Source organism: Nannobrachium achirus (assembly GCF_963921795.1).
Source record: "Nannobrachium achirus genome assembly, chromosome: 21".
NCBI lineage: Eukaryota > Metazoa > Chordata > Actinopteri > Myctophiformes > Myctophidae > Nannobrachium > Nannobrachium achirus.
The window spans coordinates 24,733,358-24,754,869 of NC_137828.1; the positions used below are offsets into that span (position 1 = coordinate 24,733,358).

General features: G+C 44.8%; 1 protein-coding gene across 1 annotated transcript; it reads right to left on the reverse strand.

The window, feature by feature from the left end:
- Nucleotides 1–221: 221 nt before the first annotated feature.
- Nucleotides 222–17,146, reverse strand: cdk13 (cyclin dependent kinase 13). The gene is made up of 17 exons (XM_080751854.1): nt 15,282–17,146; nt 14,811–14,843; nt 13,404–14,006; nt 13,097–13,264; nt 12,755–12,894; nt 11,955–12,125; nt 10,960–11,149; nt 10,474–10,530; nt 10,205–10,306; nt 9,292–9,369; nt 8,145–8,261; nt 7,430–7,561; nt 6,712–6,908; nt 5,230–5,345; nt 4,056–4,263; nt 3,391–3,627; nt 222–1,891 (listed from the first exon to the last, which is right to left on the reverse strand). The coding sequence occupies exons 1-17, from the start codon at nt 16,493–16,495 to the stop codon at nt 1,122–1,124; spliced, it is 4,533 nt and encodes a 1,510-aa protein (XP_080607980.1). The 5' UTR covers nt 16,496–17,146; the 3' UTR covers nt 222–1,121.
- Nucleotides 17,147–21,512: the final 4,366 nt, after the last annotated feature.

Genomic DNA, 21,512 nt, shown 5'->3' on the forward strand with positions numbered 1-21,512 from the left:
ACAGTAGTCAGAAAGGTTTGATATGACTGATGTCTGGATAAGGAGTTGGTCTGATTCCTGGGTGAGGAAGGGTCTGATCCTTCGAATGCTATAGATAGAGTGTAAACCTACAGGATCAGGTTAAAAGGATGAAATGACCAAACCGTCTTATCACGTTATAACACGTACAGTAGAACAATAATAAACCTATAGCCTTACAGAAAGAAAACACTTTCATAATGCATTGTTGGCATTTCTTTAATAAACATTTGCCAAAGGGGGAGGGAGGAACAAAAACATTTTAGTACAAAAAAAAAAAAAAAGAAGAAAGGAAAAAAAGACATTGGTGCTTGTCTTATGAATGCGGGTTACAAGTGTTTTCGTTTTGCTTTTTGATTTTACAACGGCTATTGGCAAAAGGGGCCTGTGCAATTTAAACTAAACACGGCCTCCGTCTATCATGTCATTCAGTAGCTATCAGTTTTACTGCAGTCATCCAAGTGCTACCAGTCTCTCTGGAACCAACGCTCTCGCGAATCGACTGACCCATCATCATTTCACCATATTCTTGGCAAAAACAAAAACAAAAACTACATTACTGGTCATTTTTTTACATTTTGCAGATAATGCACAATTTGTTTCAAAATCATTAGCTAAAATAGTTTCCGCCTACTTGAAGTCAGTAGTGCAAAATATTATTAATACTAAGTCTTTTGCCCTGCTGGAGGCAATTAAAGAAAGGCTAAGGTAGAGATTTTAAAATACACCTGGCCTGGATAAATGTACAGTCAAAAAAAGGGGGGGTAAAAGTTTAATTTAAAAGACAGCAGAATAGATTACAAAAAAATATGAAAAATGGTATGAGCGAGAAAAGCTCCTAACCTTTCTGTGGTTCTTCTGCAATGTACTTCACATTCCAGAGAGGAGTACAATGCCTCACACAGTCACACTGACATTTCTTTTTTTTTTTAAGTTATTACAAACAGAGGTGTGCATCGTCTCCAGATCTCCTCTGGGTCGAGAGAAGCCCGAGAGGCCCCCCGGGGCTCCATACTTGTCGAGTCCTCTAGTCTATTTCTCTATGCCCGTTGGTAGTGTGACACGCCAAAAATTCAGATCAGCTGCGGAACAGCGCAGTCTTTTTATCGAAACGGAAGGCCTCGCCCTCTGATTGCCGCCGTCGAGTTCATGTGAGGGGCGAAGCCCAGGGGATGAGGGGGAGGAGCCCCGACCTGCTGCTGCGACGGGGAGCCCCACGACTGGCCGATGGGTGCCCCCCCGGGGACGGTCGGTGGGGGAGGAGGAGGGGGCCCGCCGCCGTCCTTCATACCCACCATGGAGTGGTTGTAGAGGTGGATGGCGTTGGGGTTGGAGGAGTGGGCTCCTGGCTCCACCACGGCGGGCAGGGGGCTGTGATTGTACTCGAAGCGGTGGTCGATGTCCCCGGAGAACATCATGCTGCTGGTGTCTGCGGCGCGGGGGGGAGGAGGAGGGTAGGGCTCCTGGTGGGCGGACGGGACCAGGGGGGCCTCCCTCAGGGTGTGGGGCGGCAAGCCCCCTCCTCCTCCTAACATCTGGCCCATGTAAGTGTCCCCGAAGCCGGTGGGGGGGAACGGCCGAGGGGGATGGGGCGCGTGGTGGCTGTAGTCTGCCGCTCCGTAGCCTGGCGGCGGTACCTCTGTGCTGCTGGGGAGGGGCGGGTAGTCTGGGGGTTCCAGGGGCCTCCCGCCTCCTCCTCCGTCACCTCCGCCGGACGACGATGACGGTGCGTTCGGGAGTAAAGCGAGGCTGGTTTGGGATTCGGGGGGCGGCTGCTGTCTGTAGTCCAGGTCTGCGTGGGGCGGAGGTTCCGGGGGCTCGGGCGGCCTCTGGTCCGGGGGGAGGATGGATACGACAACGCCTGCCTCAGAAACTGGAAGAAAGAACATTTTATAAATTAGTGCTTAGAGTTGTTCCGGTACCAATATTAGTATGGGAAAAGCTACCAATAACAGCCTAAAGTGCTGGTATCGATGAGTACAGTCTACTGTATACCAATCCGATAAGACGTCGTTTATCACATGATATTTCATAATAGTAGATACTGCCTCCCCCTGGCGCCTGATGGAGGGGAAAGGAACTGGTTGGAATAACGTTTTCCTTCCACACGCACACGCTACATCCAACAGGGGAAACTCCCCTCTGGCAGGTGAAAAGAAGCGACTCCTCATGCATAGAAGGAAGCACAAGGTCAGTCTGTTGCTCTCCCCAGGTTGGCAGAGGGAGTGTAGCGCCCAGGATTACATTAGATAATTGACACCGGGTGAAAAATGGGTTACAAAATTGTGGGATAAAAAAATATATATATCGCCGTTGTCGAGCGGAAACCTCGTATCTCCAAGTTTCAAATGTATATGTTCTTTCGTAAAGTAAAGCCCAGCTTCATCATACAAGGCGGTCGCACAAAAGTAGTGAAAACACCAGATCTACAAGCACACAAGGCCTCGCATCGCTTGTAGATCGGCTGTTTTCACTAGTTTAAATCATTTTTAAAATGATAGATGCAAAACAAACGGTTTTGGACATACAGGGTTTTCACCCGACAACGACGATATATATATGTTACAGTATGTTCAAGAAACCAGTAAAAGTTGTCAAGGAGCACTCGTTTTGACGTTCACCACACACTAATCACCACCAGATGGCGACGTCAGCCACTGGATAAGAGAGTTACGTCACGCTTTGAACTCGCCGCAGACCGGAAGTGTTTACTCTTTATTTACTAGCCTAGCCTAGCCTAGCCTAGCCTAGCCTAGCCTAGCCTAGCCTAGCCTAGCCATTAGCTCCATTGTAGTCACTTGGACAGGGCGTTTAACGTGCGCTTGCCCAGGCCTTACGGCCTGGGCATAAATATAACGATTGCATTCACCACGGCTTCGTAACTCGCGCGGCGCTCCGCCGGCCGCGCGGCCCTGGCCCGCTCTTCGCGGCCACTCGCGCCTGCGGCGCTCGGGGGCGAAGAGCAGGACCAAGGTCCGCTGGCCTTCGCGCCGCTTGGGGCTTCGTGGACCCAGGGGGGCCTCGTAACTCGTTTGGGCTTCGTGGATACAGGGGGGCTTCGGTAGCCGCTCGCAGTGTCGTGGACAATAGAGCGGCGCACCGCCTGGAGTACGTTGTTGTGGCGACCGCTTGCTCCGCCCCGTGCCGCATCTCGAGTGCTCCGCGTCTCGAATGTGCTGTTTCTCCAATATACTATGACATATATATATATATTGCTTCAGTTGATGTGGCACTACTGTTTTATACTCTTACCGTACCATTTACGCTATTATTTTAACTGCACTAGTAACTCAACTTAACAATTAATGGAATTTGCATTCATTCCCATGTTATAAACTTTCTTTTATTACAGTTTGAGAACTACTGCATTACCTGGAGAGACCGGGCTGGGCTCTGGGGGCTGCTTGAGCTCCGTGGGTGGGAGAGGACCCCCTGTAGTGGGGAGGTTAGTGCCGCCGTCGCCCGCTGCGTCTCCACACTCTCCGCCACCACCAGGCTCCTGCCTCTGGGCCTGCTGGGCCTGGAGCAGCTGTGCCAGCAGCATGGTCATGGCCGTCTGTGTGGTGGCCGCCGACTCCCCCGCTTCTGGAGCGCCCCCTGGTGGTGCTGCTGTGGAGGAGGACAGGAGCAAGGTTATTGAAAACAAGCAAAATAACAACAAAAAATCGTTAACTGAACTAAAAAAGAAAAGAAAAACGACAACCAAGTGAAGCTGTATCGTGCGTACACAAAAAACTAAAACAAACTCAAATTATTGATAAAATGGCCTTAGCTTTAGTTTTCCTCATTACCAACAGTACCTGAATGTTTTTTTTAATCTTTTGTTGAGTTTTTATTACACAATAGGCCTACTTACTCTGACATGTTTTGATCCTGCACCTGACAAAGAACCCAAAGTATGAAAAAAAGAAGAAAAAAAAAGAAAAAGAAAAACAATAAAAACTAAAACTCTCTAAAAAACGAATTAAAACTAACTGAATTGAAAAAATTTTTTATAATAACTAAAACGGTAATGAAAAATCCCAAACTATTTTAACCTTGGGACAGAGGAGGAGACGGAGGCTTGGGCATGGGAGGGGTGCGTGGCACTCCGGCAAGAGGAGGAGCCGAGGGCGGAGCGGGGGGCCGGCTGGGCGTGTGCTGCTGCTGAGGCGGGAGGGGAAGGGGCAGGGAGGGCTCAGCGCCGGGTCTCTCCGTGTCGTGGTCCAGGACCTTGGAGAGCTGCTGCAGGGTCTCCTGGGTGACCTTTGGCAGTGGTGGAAAAAGTATTAGCATGTTTTACCACAGTGTTTCTCAAACTTTCAAATGTCAAGGTCTCCCCTTATCTCTGGCAGTGTACAAATGGAACCAAATGGACCGTTAGGGTTCATTTGGGTCCATTTGTACACTGTCAGAGTTACAGACTTGTAAGGGTCAATGCAACTCTGTGGAACCCACAGAGTCCCTGGAATCTACTTTGAGAAACACCGTTACCAAACTAGTAAAAAGTACTCAAGTTTTCAAATGTATAAAGATCTTTTGAAAATAGCAGATCCACACGCTCACAATGTGTCGCATCGCTACGCATTGTGAGCTTGCAGATCGGCTATTTTCAAATGGCCAAAATGCATATAGGGTTGAAGTGGTTAATGTATGTATTCTAATAACCAAAATCTACAAAGTAAATTGTCAAATAATTGTAGTAAAAGTACAATATTTAACTCTGAGATGTAGTGTAAGTATTGGAAATACACCAGTAAAGTAAAAAATAACCCAGAATTGCACTTAAGTAAATGCACTTAGTTACTTTACACAACCAGGCATTGACACTAAGGCTTGCCCACATGCCCCCGGCAGGTAAATAAAACTTTCGGGCAGGTGAAGTTGGCTTTAAGGTAGCCCGACCGGGCAAGTGCTTATTTGAGAGGGGACGCAACCGTCTATAAACACAACACAAGATATCTGTCTAAACACCTGAGGTGACCAGCGCGCTCTGTCTTCTGGTCTGTGGAATGTAAAATAAGAGCACTGTTTACCTATAATGTGCTGTTTTTACTGTTGCTACACTTTAAAAAAATATATAAATAACACGTGTGAAACCATAAACATGTTCAATCATAGCTATGTAGGTATTGGATTTGGAGGTATTGAGGTATAATGGATGATTGGATGATTGACTTTTTGGGCAAATGGGCACGACCTTTGGGCAAGTAACCCCTGCTGACCACTGACCTTTGGGTCGAACTCGAACTGGGACGCTGAGTTGACGGCGTTGTTGGGCTGGCCCAGGAAGTTGATGAGGACGGCGAGCTGCTCCTTGGTCAGCTGGGAGTTGGGACCCTTTGGATCTACCAGACAATGTTGGGATTAAAATTATTGTCTATCGTCAGAGGGATCAAGATTACAATTCTTGTTTATTATCAAAGGGATCAGGATTGACAGGGATCTGCTCCAGATAAAACAAGTCAGACAAACATAAAACTACAGTGTATAACAAATAATTCCACAATTAGACAAAAAGACGGGAACATTTTCAAAACCCATATCTTGCTCCAGTAATGCTGCTTACATCTCAACGTTTTATCACTGCTTCAATCAAAATCGGTGACTAATGCTGCATTCACACTGCCAGATACAAAGATACCAAAGATACAGGCTAACATTATGTTTCAATGGATGCCAGTGACATGAAGATACAAGATACTGTATCTGACGTTTATTATAGCTGCTACAAAAGCTACAACAACTACAAAGCTAAACATCAGTTGAGCTAGGTTTCAACTTTAGATACAAAGCTACAAATATGCTGTGTAGTTTTGTATCTATTCATTTGCCAGTGTGAAAGCAGCATGAAAGGTAGAAAAACCTTTCTTCAACCACAAATATTCAAGAAAATACAATGCAATACTTTCCTTAAACAAAACAATGTTACAAGATGAGTAGATTGACATCGTCCGTCGGGTGGAAACCTCATATGTCCAAAGCTTACTTTTCAGGATTCAAAAATAGTAGATCTGCAAGCTCAACACTCAGAGCAAAGCAACATATTTCGAGCTTGTAAATCTGCTACTTTTGATGCTTTTGTGTGACGCTATAGTACAATGGTTTTCAACCAGTTGTCCTTACAGGGGTTTCAGGCAGTCCCTAGCTAAATTATGAAGAGTTGATAACCAAATAGAACTTTATAGATCTTTAATCGCAGTTTAGTATGAGAACCGTCACCTGTCTGGGTACATACACATCGGCCACATAAAATCCCTTTTATGACCATATATGGAGATCCCTGTCTGTAGAACCAGCCAAACTGGTTAGACTGACATCTATAGTATATAGGTTAGAAAAGCGACCTAGCCCTTTAGGGCGAGGTCGCCTTTCGCCCTTAGGCGTCTTACTAGTACTTGCTCTCAAGTGTAAAATGATTGTTAATCATCTGCATTACATTACTTAATTTACAATTTAGACAATGTAGAAGAATTGTTATTTTGATGTTTTGCCTGTTACCACATCAATACAGTATGGAATTGTGGACAACATATTATCCAACAATAACAAAATATTCTACATTTTGGATCTGAGAGGCTAAATCTCATGAAATGGTGTGCGTGGCTCAAATGCAGAATAAATAATGGTCTTTGATGTGAAAAAGGTTGAAAACCACTGCTGTGTAATATGATCAAGTAGGGCGTTAGATTACAAAAGAAATGTCCTCCTCACCCAGCAGTGCAGAAGCAGACACACTGGGGGCCTTGAGACCCCCGGTAGTGGGGAAGCCCTGGGGGGTGTTGCTCCGGCTGTCGTCCAGGCCCATCTCCTTGCGGGGGACCTTGGGGGCAGCCAGCTCCTCTGGCATCTGCTTCTGTCGCCGACGCTTCTTACTCCACAGCTCGTGGCAGTCCTGCCACAAGGGGAGGCTGGAGAGGAGAGGAGAGTTGGCATGTAAATCATGGTGAGTTTAGCCATTCACAATTATCACGTTATCGCCTAACTGCTATTATTTGAGATAGTTGCAATTATTTTGCACGATTGTACACAAAGTAGTGGAAATAGCAGATCTACAAGCTCACAACGCATCGCAATGCGACGCGTAACACGCGGTGTGAGCTTGTAGATCGGCTATTTTCAAGTAGCCTCTGTATAAAATAGGGCTGAAGTGGATTAATGTATGCTTTATAATATAGTCGTTTATAACTGCAAAGTAACTAGCAACTAAAGTTTTCCAATAAATGTATTTGGATCCGAGATGTAGTGGAGTAGAAGTAAGAGTATTGGACATCGGAAACACTCAAGTAAAGTACAAATACCTCAAAATTGTAGTGTACAGTGCTTAAGTAAATGTACCTAGTTATTTTACACAACTACGTAAAATTTAATAATGGTGACATGGCCCTATTGGATGGGTGACAAAACCAGGCATGAGCTGAGAGAAACCTACTCTGGTGGAGGCATCCTGTCCGGGTCGACGTCCTTCAGGAACTCGCTGACCAGCGCCTGCTCGGCCGTGCAGCGCTTACTGGGGTCCAGGTTCAGCATGTGGTCAAACAGGTCCAGGGCCGACGGTGGGATGCTGAGCAAAGAGAAAGACCTTAAATAACACACTGCTGAAAGATCCTAGGCTCTTTCTGTCCAATATGTTTTATTACTGGTTCAAATATCATCAGTGGCCTAAACATTGAATCCATTTAGACTTGTTACACCTATTATCAGGGTTTCCAGCAGCACCTTATAAGCCAGGCGCTGTGCCCGGCCTGAAATCTTTACCGCCTGGCCAAGACGCATAGCGAAAAGCCCTAAACGTCACAAGTGCATTCGACACGTTTTGAGCTGGTAGATCTCATCTGCTACTTTTGCCCTTTATTTGTATCCTGAAAAGTAACAGTTTTGGACAAGGTTTCCACCGACAGAGACGATATATACTTTAGCAACATAATTATTTATCTTTTGGAAGTTTTTTCAGAAAACATATTTAGAAGGCGTTTTTAGAATCGACCTCTGTTCTAAACGGGTTAATCCACACAACAACAGCTGTCAATAGCCACGTTTAATGTCTAATATCCTGGCACAAGACACTGAAGAACGTGCTCGCTGCATGTGGACAAGGGCATCCACCCATGGGGTAAATGTGGAAGATTTGCATATAATTTACTTACAAAGCAAACTCCTCTCGTAGCCGTCTCCGGTACTGCTTCTTTGGTTTCATGGTGTTGAAGTACGGGAGCTTAATAACATCTGGCCAAACACCAGGGCACGGGCTCCCACAGATCCGGCTGGAAGGTAGACACACACACATTAAGCAAAGGTACAGCAATGAGCTGCAAGTCCTCAATAGGACGTCACACTTGCATGTAACGCTTGCCCTAGCCTTGATGACCTTACAGGCTTATGCAAAGGTTAAAATGTCATTTAGATAGCATGTTATGTATAGAGATGGGATTTATGGCTCTTGGAAGTGAGCCAGATCTCTGGGATCCGTTCCTTTCAAAGAGCCGTTCAAAAGAATGGCTCATTCTAGTTACTAGTTACTTTGTATTTTGATTTTTGAAATAACTTCAACCCTATATACATTTATTTCTGACATATATAGGTACATACATGCCATTTGAAAATAGCTGATCTACAAGCTCACAATGTGTCGCGTTGCAACGCATTTTGAGCTTGTAGATCTGCTATTTTCAAATGTTTCTTTTATCCTACATTTTATTCATTGGAAAACTTGTGAAATGGGACATTTTGCATAATGAGTACTTCTATTGGTACTTTAAGTGCATTTTGATACCAATACTTTTGTACTTTTACAAAAGTACATTTTAATTCCAAACTTCTACTTGTGGCGGAGTATTTCTACATTGCAGTATTGATACTTTTACAGTACATAAGTAAAGAATGTTTGTACTTTTTCCACAACTGTTCATTTAGAAAGGAACGGCTACCTACTGCAAACCGGATCCCATCGTTCATTTCAAAGAGCCGTTCAAAAGACACGATTTGTTGGCATACGTCCCATCTCTAGTTATGTAGATGGATGCCAGGTTCATCCAATAGTGTGTATAGTTTCAATGTACAGATTATAGATTTTTGGGTTAGACTGATGATCTTGGTTTACATATGAGAGGAGATTAATCTTTCTATGCATTCAATGTTACCGTGTGCTGTCCTTGCTTACTATAAGTCGCTCTGTCTGCTAAATGTCTAAATTGTTCTTCACAATTCCTTTCCAGGACTTCATGTCAAGAAGATACAAATTGTGTACCATTTTTAAGGACAACATTTCTCAAACATCTGCAGGCCTGAACTTACCTGATAAGCTCTAACTGAGCAAGCTCCTGATTAGCTTGAAAGATTGGCTTCTTTGTGAACAGTTCCCCAAGAATGCATCTATAGGGTGGACAAGATAAGATGATGACACTCATGAGTAGATTATTCAAAACATATTGATCAATAGCGTAGCAAAGTCCCGACATCACTCTGTTACCTCTGGGTCTCAGAATAGTTTTAGTTTTTCAATTGAAATTCTTTAGATTGCGTCATATAAGAACTGTGTCTATGATAATGAGTTACATTTGATAACGTCTGTGTTTGAAGAACATTTATTTGGTTTCTTACTCTTTGGATGAATTAGTACTTTTTAGCCGTCAGTTGATGCTTCATATCCGTAGGAGTAAAACTGCTGGGCTGATTTCAGGGGTTAAAGCCCCCCAAAAAAATCCAAAGACTGATTTTTTTTTATTATTTTTTTGACCAAATATGTGATTTTTGAAACATGGCGTGCGGGTGTTTCCCTGAAGTTCTGAACTGCTAACCATGCTTCATTTTATAGAAGTACATTCTGAATTTCTGTTGTATTCTATTGCTTGTCTGGCCAATTCAAATACTCAGATCTTGAAATGATAACTGCTTTTTAGTTTGGAGATCACTTGACTAGCGTTTTGACGTTTTTGTTATTCACGCCGCGGCCATCGCTACACCTCCTTATCTTTTTTTATTTTTTGTGGATCTGCACTGATCTCAGAAATAACCCCTATGGAATCCTCAAGACTGAAATCAGTCCCCAGGACTGAGAATTTTAACCCCTGTGATTTGTTTATTTTTGGAACACAGTTCTTACAGTATACACTGCAAGACGACCAAAGGGATTTTCAATAGAAGAATAACTGACCCAGGGGGATAGCAGCCTCTAGTAAACCAGGATCAACATTGATAGGTTACGTACCCACAGCTCCACACATCAATAGCAGGTGTGTATCTCTCTTCTCCCAGGAGCAGCTCTGGCGGGCGGTACCACAGTGTAATCACCTTGTTGGTGTACGGTCGACTGCAAGGGATCAACAAGGCGGTCCAATGGGGAACATTTTGTTACCATATTGTATTGCAAGCAGCGCATAATAAGGATTCATTCACTAATAGATAGCAAGTCTTTGGATGAAGCAACACAAGCTAAACTGCAGCAAGAACAATGCAAATACATGAGGCAGCACACACCTCTCTTCTGAGTTGTATAGACGAGCCAGGCCAAAGTCTGCAAGCTTTATTTGACCCCTGTTAGGGATGAGAAGAAAATATATACAATTCACCAAAAGTAATCAGAAAATGCCCTTTCCATAACAAGATAAATTGCTTGTCGGATGGAAACCTCATACTGTTACTTTTCAGGTTTCAAATAAAAAATAGCATACATATGTGTGTGTGTGTGTGTGTGTGTGTGTGTGTGTGTGTGTGTGTGTGTGTGTGTGTGTGCGCACATAACGCAGCATTGCTTCACCCACGTTTCGAGCATGTATACAGTATCTGCTATTTTTGATACCTGTGTTTGACGCTGTGGTACAATCTTATAGGGCATTCATTTACAAAATTACAATATGGAGCTAGATAAGAGGTTTTTGCCCGATGACAGCGAAATACATGTCAGGAGAAACAAGGAAACTATGTCAATTTGGTCATGGCCAGGCTATGATCCCATGTACTCACTTGTTGTTGAGCAGGATGTTGGAGCACTTGATGTCCCTGTGCAGGAAGTTCTTCTTGTGGCAGTAGTCGAGGCCCTCCAGCAGCTGCCGCATGAAGGACTTGATGTGGCTCTCGTTGAAGTGGACCAGGCCGGACTCCAGGAGCCCCATCAGGTCATGGTCCATGTACTCAAAGACGAGGTAGAACGCACCTTGGGAAAGGAAGGAGGTTTGTTTGGTTCATTTTATTTGATCTACGACAGGCTGATGTCCGAAAGCTGTAGACACAGTCTTCTTGTTTAGGGTTCTCAACATCAGGTCCGGGGACCACCAGGGGTCCCAATGGACCCTTGCAGGCTGTAAAGGCCCACTTCACCTCTGGGACAACCAGATCTTATTTTATTGTTGTTTGGGACACGATCAACACAATCTTATTACAAGTTATTTTTTTGTGTTCAATCTCTGTTTTGAGATATTTTAGTATTTCTTTCAGCATGACTAGTGATTCATTTTGCATCATATGATGCAGCATGATGTGGAGTGGGCCTTTAAGTTGAGTGTACAAACGGAGCCACACTTTCCTCTTCTACCCCGGATTTGAACCCTGTTTCCTGCACCAAGAGGTGCACAGACGTTCCTGAGATTTACCATTGAGCCTGCCTGCTTGATCAGGGGATAAATGTAATCTTGACCTTCAGGTCAAAACATTTTATTAAAAAAAAGAAAAGAAAAGAAAGAAAAAAGGTTCAGAATAAAACATTTTTATTTTCTAAAATCAATCAACACTTTGAATCGCATTATTCCCCACACAATAACATAAATTTGACAAAGTTCAATGTGATGGATTACCTATCCATCTCAAGTCTCTGCAAGTTCATTTTCCTACCATGCTGAAATGATAGTCATTGGGCTAAAAATGCATTACCACCTGTATGTACTGTATGGTCCTTTCACATCATAATCATTAAGTCATGCCAGCCAAAGTGTGCTCTGTTACCCATATACAGTAGAACATACCTTTGTCATTCTTGAAGTCCAGGGCATCCGCCTTGTCAGTAACAATCTCCTTCATGTTTATGATGCTTTTGTGGTTGAGCTGCCGCAAGATCTTGATCTCCCTGATAGCGGTTATGGGGAAGCCCTCCTTTTCGTTGTCCAGGCGGACCTTCTTCAAAGCCACCATTTCAGCTATGGACGGGAAAGATCTTAGGTCAAAGTGGTATAGTTTACAGCAGGGGGTCCTCAGAATTACTACAGGGGTGCTGTCAAATATTTGTGTGATAGTATATATTTTTTTAATTATTTTTATAAAGCACCTGAACCCTAGCATCCCTATTCTCTGGGGAACCATTTGCCAAGAATAGCTCATCTACAAGCTCACAACGCTTCAGGAAAGACGTTTGGTGTACAGGGAAAAAAGAGCAGACCAGGTACAGAGCCACGGGTCACGGTATTGAGGGTTTAAGTGGTTAAATGTCTGAAAATACACATTAACGTGACCCCAAAACTGATGACACTAGCTTGTTTGACAGCTAGTGGAAAATGCCACCGAAGTGGAAAAAGCAAAACTCCAAAATAAGGGATGCAAGACTGGCTCATATACACATGTATTAGGTATTTGATTTAAGTTATATTTATAACTGTGCACCCATCTATGAAAAATGTATCTGCAACATAATTGTATACATCTCATCTCTCTCTCAGTTAAGGGGTCCATCAATGAACTGAAAAACATAGAAGACCCCTGATCTACAGTTTCCCACTTTGGCTCAATCACAATTAATGGCTGCTTTCCACAGTGTCAGTGAAACACTAACCGGTGTCTTTGTCTTTAGCCTTGTAAACCTGGCCATAGGTGCCCTCTCCCGTGATGCCAATGATCTCAAACTTGTCCACGCAGCGCTTGCCCCAGTCAATCTCAGTTTCCTTGATCTCGCCAAACCGTGGCCCACAGATTCTGGGGATTAAGAGATTAAACTCCACGTTACAGCACTTTGTATACATTGTCACCAACAATGTGATGCAGCGCAACACGCTGTTAGCTTGAAAATATGTTATTTCCGGCATCAGAGACAAAGTTTAAATCAGGCTGGACAATATGATGGCTCATATCAATAGAAAATAAGTAAATGACACAACAAGACGAATCAAAAACCTACTTGGGCCTGCGGCGGAGTGCCTGTGTCTTCTTGTCGTCAGGCGGGCTGCAAGGGGAAGCCGTCAGGCCACCAGGAAGCTCTGGGGGCAGAGGCAGGTCTGACAGAAGTTGGCGGACCTTTCTCTCTGGCTTCTTCTTCCCTGAGAGCAAGGACAATGTATCCTTGAGGCTGAAATGATGAAAACAAGAGGGAAAGAGTCCTGGTTAATTATAATGATATATACAGTATATATATATATATTTTTTAAAGACAACGACATCAAATGTCAAATGTGACGATTGATTATGACCTAATCGGACGCAAATACCTGTCTCCTTTGTCTATGTGCTCAAGGATAATTGGAGGCAGTGGGAGAGTCGATATAATCGAGGTGACAGCGGGGCCGGTCGATCGCTCCTTGTCTTTGCCCTGTGCGGGTGCGGGTGCCGGTGCCGGTGCTTTCCTCCTGTCCCGACTGATGGAGTCATCCTTGCCCTTTCCATCCCGGTCCCTGTCCCTGCTAGGCTGGTGCTCCGTGGTCCTCTTGGTGGGCTTGCTGTCAGAGGGGGACTGAGGCTGGATGGACGTTGGGGTCCTGGGACCCTTCTCGGGCTGCGGGGGAGGCGGCGACGGCGGACGGCCCTTCCTGACGGTGTGATTGGACTTGGGACTGGGCTGGTGGGCGGACAGAGAGGCCTTGGTGGGCGTGGAGGCGTTGCTGGAGCTCTTGGCTCTGGCGGCCGCCTCTGCCGCCTTGGCTTTCTTCTGCTTGCTCAGCTCGGCGGCGAGGCTGTTGGTGTTCTTGAAGGTGATGGTGCTGGGCGACAGGCTGGAGGGCCGGCTCCGTGAGCGGGAGTGGCGGTGGCGGCTGTGAGAGCGTGAGGGTCTCGCGGACGAGTACGGACTTCTGCTCCGTGACTTCGCGGAGCGCCTGGAAATTGGAGACAAAATACACAGTTTTCGGGCCTGCTACATGATGTATGATAATAGTTTGAGCATTCAGCATCAGTTTGGTTTATAACACCTGCATGTGTAATACATCTGTTAGATATCCAGTGTCAGTATTAAACACATGAATACTACTATAGTCAGTGAAGGGCGGCTATAGTGTGTCGTTGTCATTCACTTTCATTTTCAACCAGAAATATTATAACATGTTTCTTTAGGTGTCGATATCTAGGCATAGTTCGAGATAGTAGACACCAGGCAATAATAGTAGGTAATACATCACAAAATAAGATGATGTTTCAGGTACTAGGCTCAATCGCAATTCAATTACTTTTTCGTCAGGATTGATAATGGATTAGTATGACTAACAAATAAAGTAGGTGACTTGTATAGTGTTTGACTTTTGTATAACTATGTTATCAGTTGTGCAGTGGGTGATAGTACTCCCACCCCCCTCCCTCTACTGTTGCTCTGTCAACAGTTACAGACATTTCATTCCCTTTTCTTTTTGAGCGGTGGTCACACCGTCTCCTTAGTGTGACCGTGTGTGTATGCGTCTGTGTGTGTGCGTGTCCGTGTATGTGTCTGTATGTAGCCTGAGCATCAACTGCAATACCGCTGGGTGACCAAGTATGTAGGCCTATGGGGTGCTGTTTGGGTCATAATTCAAACTCACCTCGCACGCGCGCACACACACACAGCTCATATTTCAAACATGGGTTTGATTGTTTGTATTAGTGGGGCGGGTGGAAAAAGAAAACAAAAGTGTCCTTCTGGATTTCATCACCTTTTAACTGTCTTGTTGGAAGCTGTGCATATCCTACCAAACAAATAAAGAGATTAACATTATCAACAGTGAAGGAGAACACATGTCCTTCTATATGTTATATTATATCTTGGAAACCTCTCCCGGGCCAGCCTCCGCTATATAGCTGCGAGATGAGTTTCCTCTGCGTCAGCTGCCCAAATGAGATTTCTCCGGCGGAAGTTCGCCACGCTTACATGTTTCTTAGCTTTGCTGCACATCGTATTAACCCATTGCTTAGATTTTCTCCACCGCTCAAACATTATACATCTGAGACTGAGAGACACAAAAACGACCTCTACTTTTCGGATACGATGTGCAGTAAAGGTAAGAATCATGTAAGCGTTACGAACATTCACCAGATTCATCATCATTTGAGCAGCTGACGCCGAGGAACCTCATCTCCGAGTTCGAGCTATATAGCGGAGGGAGAGGTTCGGAAAAGGATCTCACCTGACATCTGGACTTGGGCTCAGTGACTTCCTGTACGGGCTTCGTGATCTCCTACGGTTCACGTAGGGACTTCCACCGAGCTCCCCTTGTTCAAACGGGCTGTGTTTGCCATAACTGGGAGACCTGCGCCATGGCGCCGGGCTCGCAGGAGAGCGTTTCCGTTTGTTGCTCGAATATGTGCTGGGCGACTTTGTAGCGCTGTAGGTTCCGTACAGCTCGGCGTCCCGACCGTAGTACGTTGAACTGGGCGACGACTGTCTTGGTCTGTCTTTGTTCCCAAAGGTAGGGCTTGTCCGTCTAGAGATCAGCTGGTTATAACTACTACCACCAGGAGACTGGTATCCAAACGGGTACGATGTCCCATAGGGACTTTCCGCTTTGAACCCAGGACTCCTCGGAGTCCTGTACGCCCTCACGTCTTCACGGTCCTCTCGGTAAGACTGTGGAGCATCTCTGTACGCAGACGGGGGCTCTTTCTCGGACCGCTCGGGTCTCGTTTTGCTTTTGTGCCGCCTGGAATCCCTCTTGTCCGTCTTGTCCGCAGACACCGGGGCCTGAGACGCAGACGTCCTTTTCCCGTTTCTGTCATTGCTCCTCGTTGTAGTTTCCCGGTTGATTTTAGCAACGTTTACGCCACCTCCACCACTGCCACCTCCACCACTGCGGGCTGCTTTCGAGTCGCTCTCTCTGCTGGGACGGTCCTTTCGCCTTGGTTCCTTTTCCTGCTTGCTCCTCACCGATGGTCCCCTGGTCTGCTCGTCCTTGGCAGGGTGAACTGCGTCCCGGGCTCTGTGGTGCCTCCTGTCCGGGGAAGCTGGTCCATTGTACTCAGCCAGGTCTACCTCGCTGAGTCGGTCCACGGACAGCCTGTCAGTTTGTTTGGGAGTGGAAGGGCTCCCGGAGAAGCCCTCCGACTGGGAGCTCACGTCGTCGTACTCCACCAGAGTCCTAAGTTCACCCTCTCTTTGGAAAGTGCTTCTACGTTCGCCATCGTGGCCATCAGCTGCGCCGGCATGCCACGATTCTCTGCCTCCTCTCGGCTGTCCTCTCGACCGTTTCTTCCTCCGGGACGCCGAGGAGCGCCTCTTGTCGTGGTGCCTCTCCCGCTGGACAGCGCTGCTCCCCGGCTTGCCGCGCCTGTCCTGCCGGGCGGCGTTCCTCTGCGCCGCGGGACTCCTGCCCCTGCCCTCACGAAGCACCTCCGAGTTAGGCATCTATCTAATGAAATGCCAAAAAAATATTTACACAAGTCTTTTTTTGTAAATATCCTATTCCTATCCTAATATGCTATATACTATGGGTTTGTTAAAGCTACGCTCCTCGTTGCACGGCGGCTAAAACAAAACATTAGGCTAGCTGAGCAGCGGTCTAGTGCGCTAGCAGTGTATTCCACAGGCAGCCAGCTAGCCCACCGACTAGCCGAGCATTAGCATCCACACCAACCATTAGCAGGCGGCTATGATCCCACTGGTGGCGATCCGTCATAACATGGTAGCAAGCGGCAACGTCCGCGACGATCAGTCACAATTATAATCCCACTCGATCGGCCAAACGGGGACAGTCGATCATCAAATCATCATCATCATCCCCACCAGATGTATATGATATCTGCTAGCGGAATGCTAGGTGAACGTAGCAGCCACCAAAGCTAGCCACTCCTAGCTAGCATGTGTAGCCCACCTCCTCCTTATTAGACGGTGGCATTCCATTCCATGCTGACACTGACAGGAGGATCCAACATAAACAGGCCTGAAGCAGCAGCCAGCAGATCAGTGAGAAGAACACCATTCAGTTTCCACAACACACACACACAAAGTCCACCTCCTCGAGAAGAAACGCCTCGGTTCAGTTCAGTCAGTGTTCAATAGATCCATCCTGCATACGACGACAACGACGGGCTGAGGAGAGGAGGAACAGCAGCTCCAGAACAACATGAACTTGTTCCTCACGCGCTCCTCCATCACCTCCTCCACCTCCTCCTCCTCCTCCTCCTCCTCCCAGCGTACAGCAGAGCCTCGGAGAGCAACAAGGAAGTATACAAGCCTATAATACTCTTGTATTATCAACAGAACAGACAGCACGACGAGACTGGCTGGGCTAGTAGTGGGGCTAGCGAGGCGGTTAGCCCCGGCTAGCAGGTTAGCAGCCCAGGCGGCTTTTCTTTCTCCTTTTCAGTGTGTGGAGTTCAAGTCAACTCCTCTCTCCCCGTCCCGACTGAAAAACGCCGCTCAAAAACACGCACGCGTCCACAAACTCCACATGTCCCCCGTCCGAAAAGGCGTGTACGTGTGCCTTCTGAGAGGTGGCGGCACCGCGCGGCCCCGAATACCGTGAAAATAGTGTCCGAAATGTGTTTGAACTTTGTTCGTAAAGTGAGCTAACGTTCAGCACGGCTAGAGAGAGAGCTGTCTGTGGGCTTCTCGACCGTAGGCCCCGTTCGCTGCCGTGTGGACCAATCACATCCTAGTACGTCATCCCGGTCAGGGATACTTGTCAGAGGAAACCCCTCTCTGCTTTCATCACCAAAAAGAGAACATGGGTGAGAGAACCAATTAATAAATAAAGATATTATTAACTTGAACTAGCGCCCATATTTTGGCCATTTCAAACGTAAAAAAAACATATATATATATATATATATATATATATGTTACAGTATGTTCAAGAAACCAGTAAAAGTTGTCAAGGAGCACTCGTTTTGACGTTCACCACACACTAATCACCACCAGATGGCGACGTCAGCCACTGCTCTGCCATTCACCAGAGTGTATATAAGAGAGTTACGTCACGCTTTGAACTCGCCGCAGACCGGAAGTGTTTACTCTTTATTTACTAGCCTAGCCTAGCCTAGCCATTAGCTCCATTGTAGTCACTTGGACAGGGCGTTTAACGTGCGCTTGCCCAGGCCTTACGGCCTGGGCATAAATATAACGATTGCATTCACCACGGCTTCGTAACTCGCGCGGCGCTCCGCCGGCCGCGCGGCCCTGGCCCGCTCTTCGCGGCCACTCGCGCCTGCGGCGCTCGGGGGCGAAGAGCAGGACCAAGGTCCGCTGGCCTTCGCGCCGCTTGGGGCTTCGTGGACCCAGGGGGGCCTCGTAACTCGTTTGGGCTTCGTGGATACAGGGGGGCTTCGGTAGCCGCTCGCAGTGTCGTGGACAATAGAGCGGCACACCGCCTGGAGTACGTTGTTGTGGCGACCGCTTGCTCCGCCCCGTGCCGCACCACGAGTGCTCCGCGTCTCGAATGTGCTGTTTCTCTAATATACTATGACATATATATATATAGCAAATGTTTTGAATTTTGGCTGAATGTGTCTTCATTTGTTTTAGCTGTGCCAAATTTTAACTGAATAAAATAAATAAATGGTGTGTTTTTTTTTCTGTACACAATACGTTTTCTAATCTTTCTGAATCTCGTACAAATACCCCACATTTATTACAATACATTTAAAAAAACAAGTTGATTTAAAAAATCAAGTAAGCAGTGCTATTTATGAGATGATTTCATTAAGCATCCCGTGAAGCTTGGCCAATGTGACCCTGGGCGTACAACAAACTTTGAGTGCTTTGTGCCAAGATGTAGGCCAGATGTAGGCCACGCTCCAGAGCCTGGACATATAGTGGGCGTAGGCCTACAACAAACCTTGAGCGCCTTGTGCCATAAGATGTAAGCCAGATGTAGGCCACACTTCTTAGCCTGGACATTTAGTGGGTGCATAACAAACTGACCGCCTTGTACCAAGATGTAGGCCAGACACGCTTCGTGTCCCGGACAATGCCAGATGTTGGAGCTCAAAAACAAATAAACTGAGCCTTTTCACAAAATAATGTAACTATAGCAAACAAACCCCAAAGTAATTCAAACACTAAACTGAAATTGAAACATAAACAAACTAAAAAAACATTACTATTATGCTATTACCCCACCGCAAGACAGATTTGTATAGGCCTGTAACTGACCCTCACTGTAATAGTTGCCAAGTGAAGATTCTTTCTGTATTGACAATTCTCACTAAACTACCACCAGAGGGCACCACGAACATGTTTAGAAGATTAGTAGAATGTAGCTAGGTATTTATTTTGTATGGGTTTTCTTTCCCCATGTTTGTGCATCTGTCTGTCTAACTCTAAACTAATCAAGGACAAATGGGCCTTAAACAACATGTAACTTTCCCATCTCTTTTGATGTTGTACATTAGTGTTTGTATTTGTTGATGACAGGTATGATTGTGTACATTTTGTGTATGCTTGATTAATTGAATACATGGGACCACAATGGAAACAGGTTCCCAGGACCCGTTTGTTTTATCCTTTAGCCTTAACCCTTAAGTTCTGTTCAGATTCACTACACCTTCGTTCTGTTCGGGTCATTTTGACCCGGGGGATATTTGGTTTAAAAAAAACAACACTAATATAAATTTTAACTTAACAAATCATCATGATACATTGACTTTGACTCAATACCAAACAATTCATGTGATATATATGGTAAATGTTTGCATTTCTGCTTTGCTATATCACATTAAACACTGAAAGAGCTAGGCGTTTTTTACTGATTTAGCTAAAATTCATGTAAAAAAAAAACTACTTTATTTAATACTGGGCAATATTGCTCATGCTTATAGGAAAAAATTTAAATCAGAATGGGGCTTCGGAAGGGGGGTGTTAGACGTGGGGGTGACTGTGTGTCTGTGTTTTGGATTAATACTGTGTATATCTGTGCTTCCGGGTCAAAATGACCCGAACAGCACTTAAGGTTCAAAAAATATGAGGGGGGTGTAGCATGGGTGTAGTGCAAAAATATTTTTTTTACATGTTAATCTCAGAAGAATCTTTAAGGCCAGTGAGTTTCAGGTGAAAAAAAAATAAACTTCTACCTTTTTTTTCCAAATGAAAATGTAAACCGGGTCAAAATGACCCGAACAGAACTTAAGGGAGTAGTTCACCCCCAAGATGACGTTTTTTTTTTTTCTTCTTCTTCTTTTGATTACTCATGCCATGGAGACTTGAGTTCAAATATGTTTTGCTTTTTTGTTGCAAAGAAAAATAATGATTACAATAAAATGTATCCCCATTGATTCCAGAAACTGGAATAAAAGGGATATTTCACTTTCAAAAAAAACTTTGTCATTTTATTGTCTAATCAGGCTTTTGGGAACACCCTGAACAGTTTTTAATTTGCTTCATTCAGTATTTAGATATTTGATGTAAATGTTATCAGGCCCTCCCCGTCCAGGGCCCATTCCTATACAAACCCATTGTTAACTTCAACTCCATTTTAACCATGATAAATTCATTAAAAACACCCTTGATTTTCTTTCTGGTGACTCATACTACCCTCCTAATTTGTGAGCTGGCATGTTTTTTTTCCGATAACGTTTTTCATGTATTTGTAATAATTATTTGGGAAAATGGAAACATTTAAATACAATAAAGCATTTAAAAAAAGAGCATTATTGAAAACACACCTCACATATTTTGAGTAACATCAATAAAGTATGAGTCATCAGAAAAAAAGAATGGGTGTTTTTAATGAATCTATCAGGTTAAAATGGAGTTTGAAGTGAAGTTACAATGGGTGTGTAGGGTCAGGGTGTTCATAAAAGCCTGATTAGACAAATTATTTTTAATAAGTGAAATATCCCTTAAGAGCATCTGCTAAATGCCTAAACTGTAACTTGTTTACTTTTCTGACTAAAAGTATTCAATCAAGACTGCTGGATCTCCCAGCACTCCCTGTAGTATTTCAAATTGGATTCTCAAAGCCTACAGTATTGTCAACTTCATTCAGTTCAATTCAGTTATCAAGTCAATAAACAACTCTCAAATTGAGGATTATTTCAATGTTTGTAAAATGTTATTAGTAATATTTATTTTATTTATCATTTGCAAATAGTGCACAAACATGACTGGAAGTCATTTTTGTTTCTTGCAGTCACAAACAGTAGGCTACATTAGTGGTTATGATTAAAGTAATTAAACATAGTCAAAACAAATGAAAGTAAACTAATGGCATACACATACAACCACCCAATCAAAGACAGATATTTCAGGTTTAGTTCAAGGGTATTTATATAAAAAGCAGAACAAGGTTTGTTTTATATACCAAAAATAATAGTACGCTCATAGTTCTCACACAAACATCACAAAACATTGCTGACCACTACTTATCACCCATTTGATTCCATTGCAAGTAATTCGGCTGAAATTCGGCTGTCAAGTCCTTTCA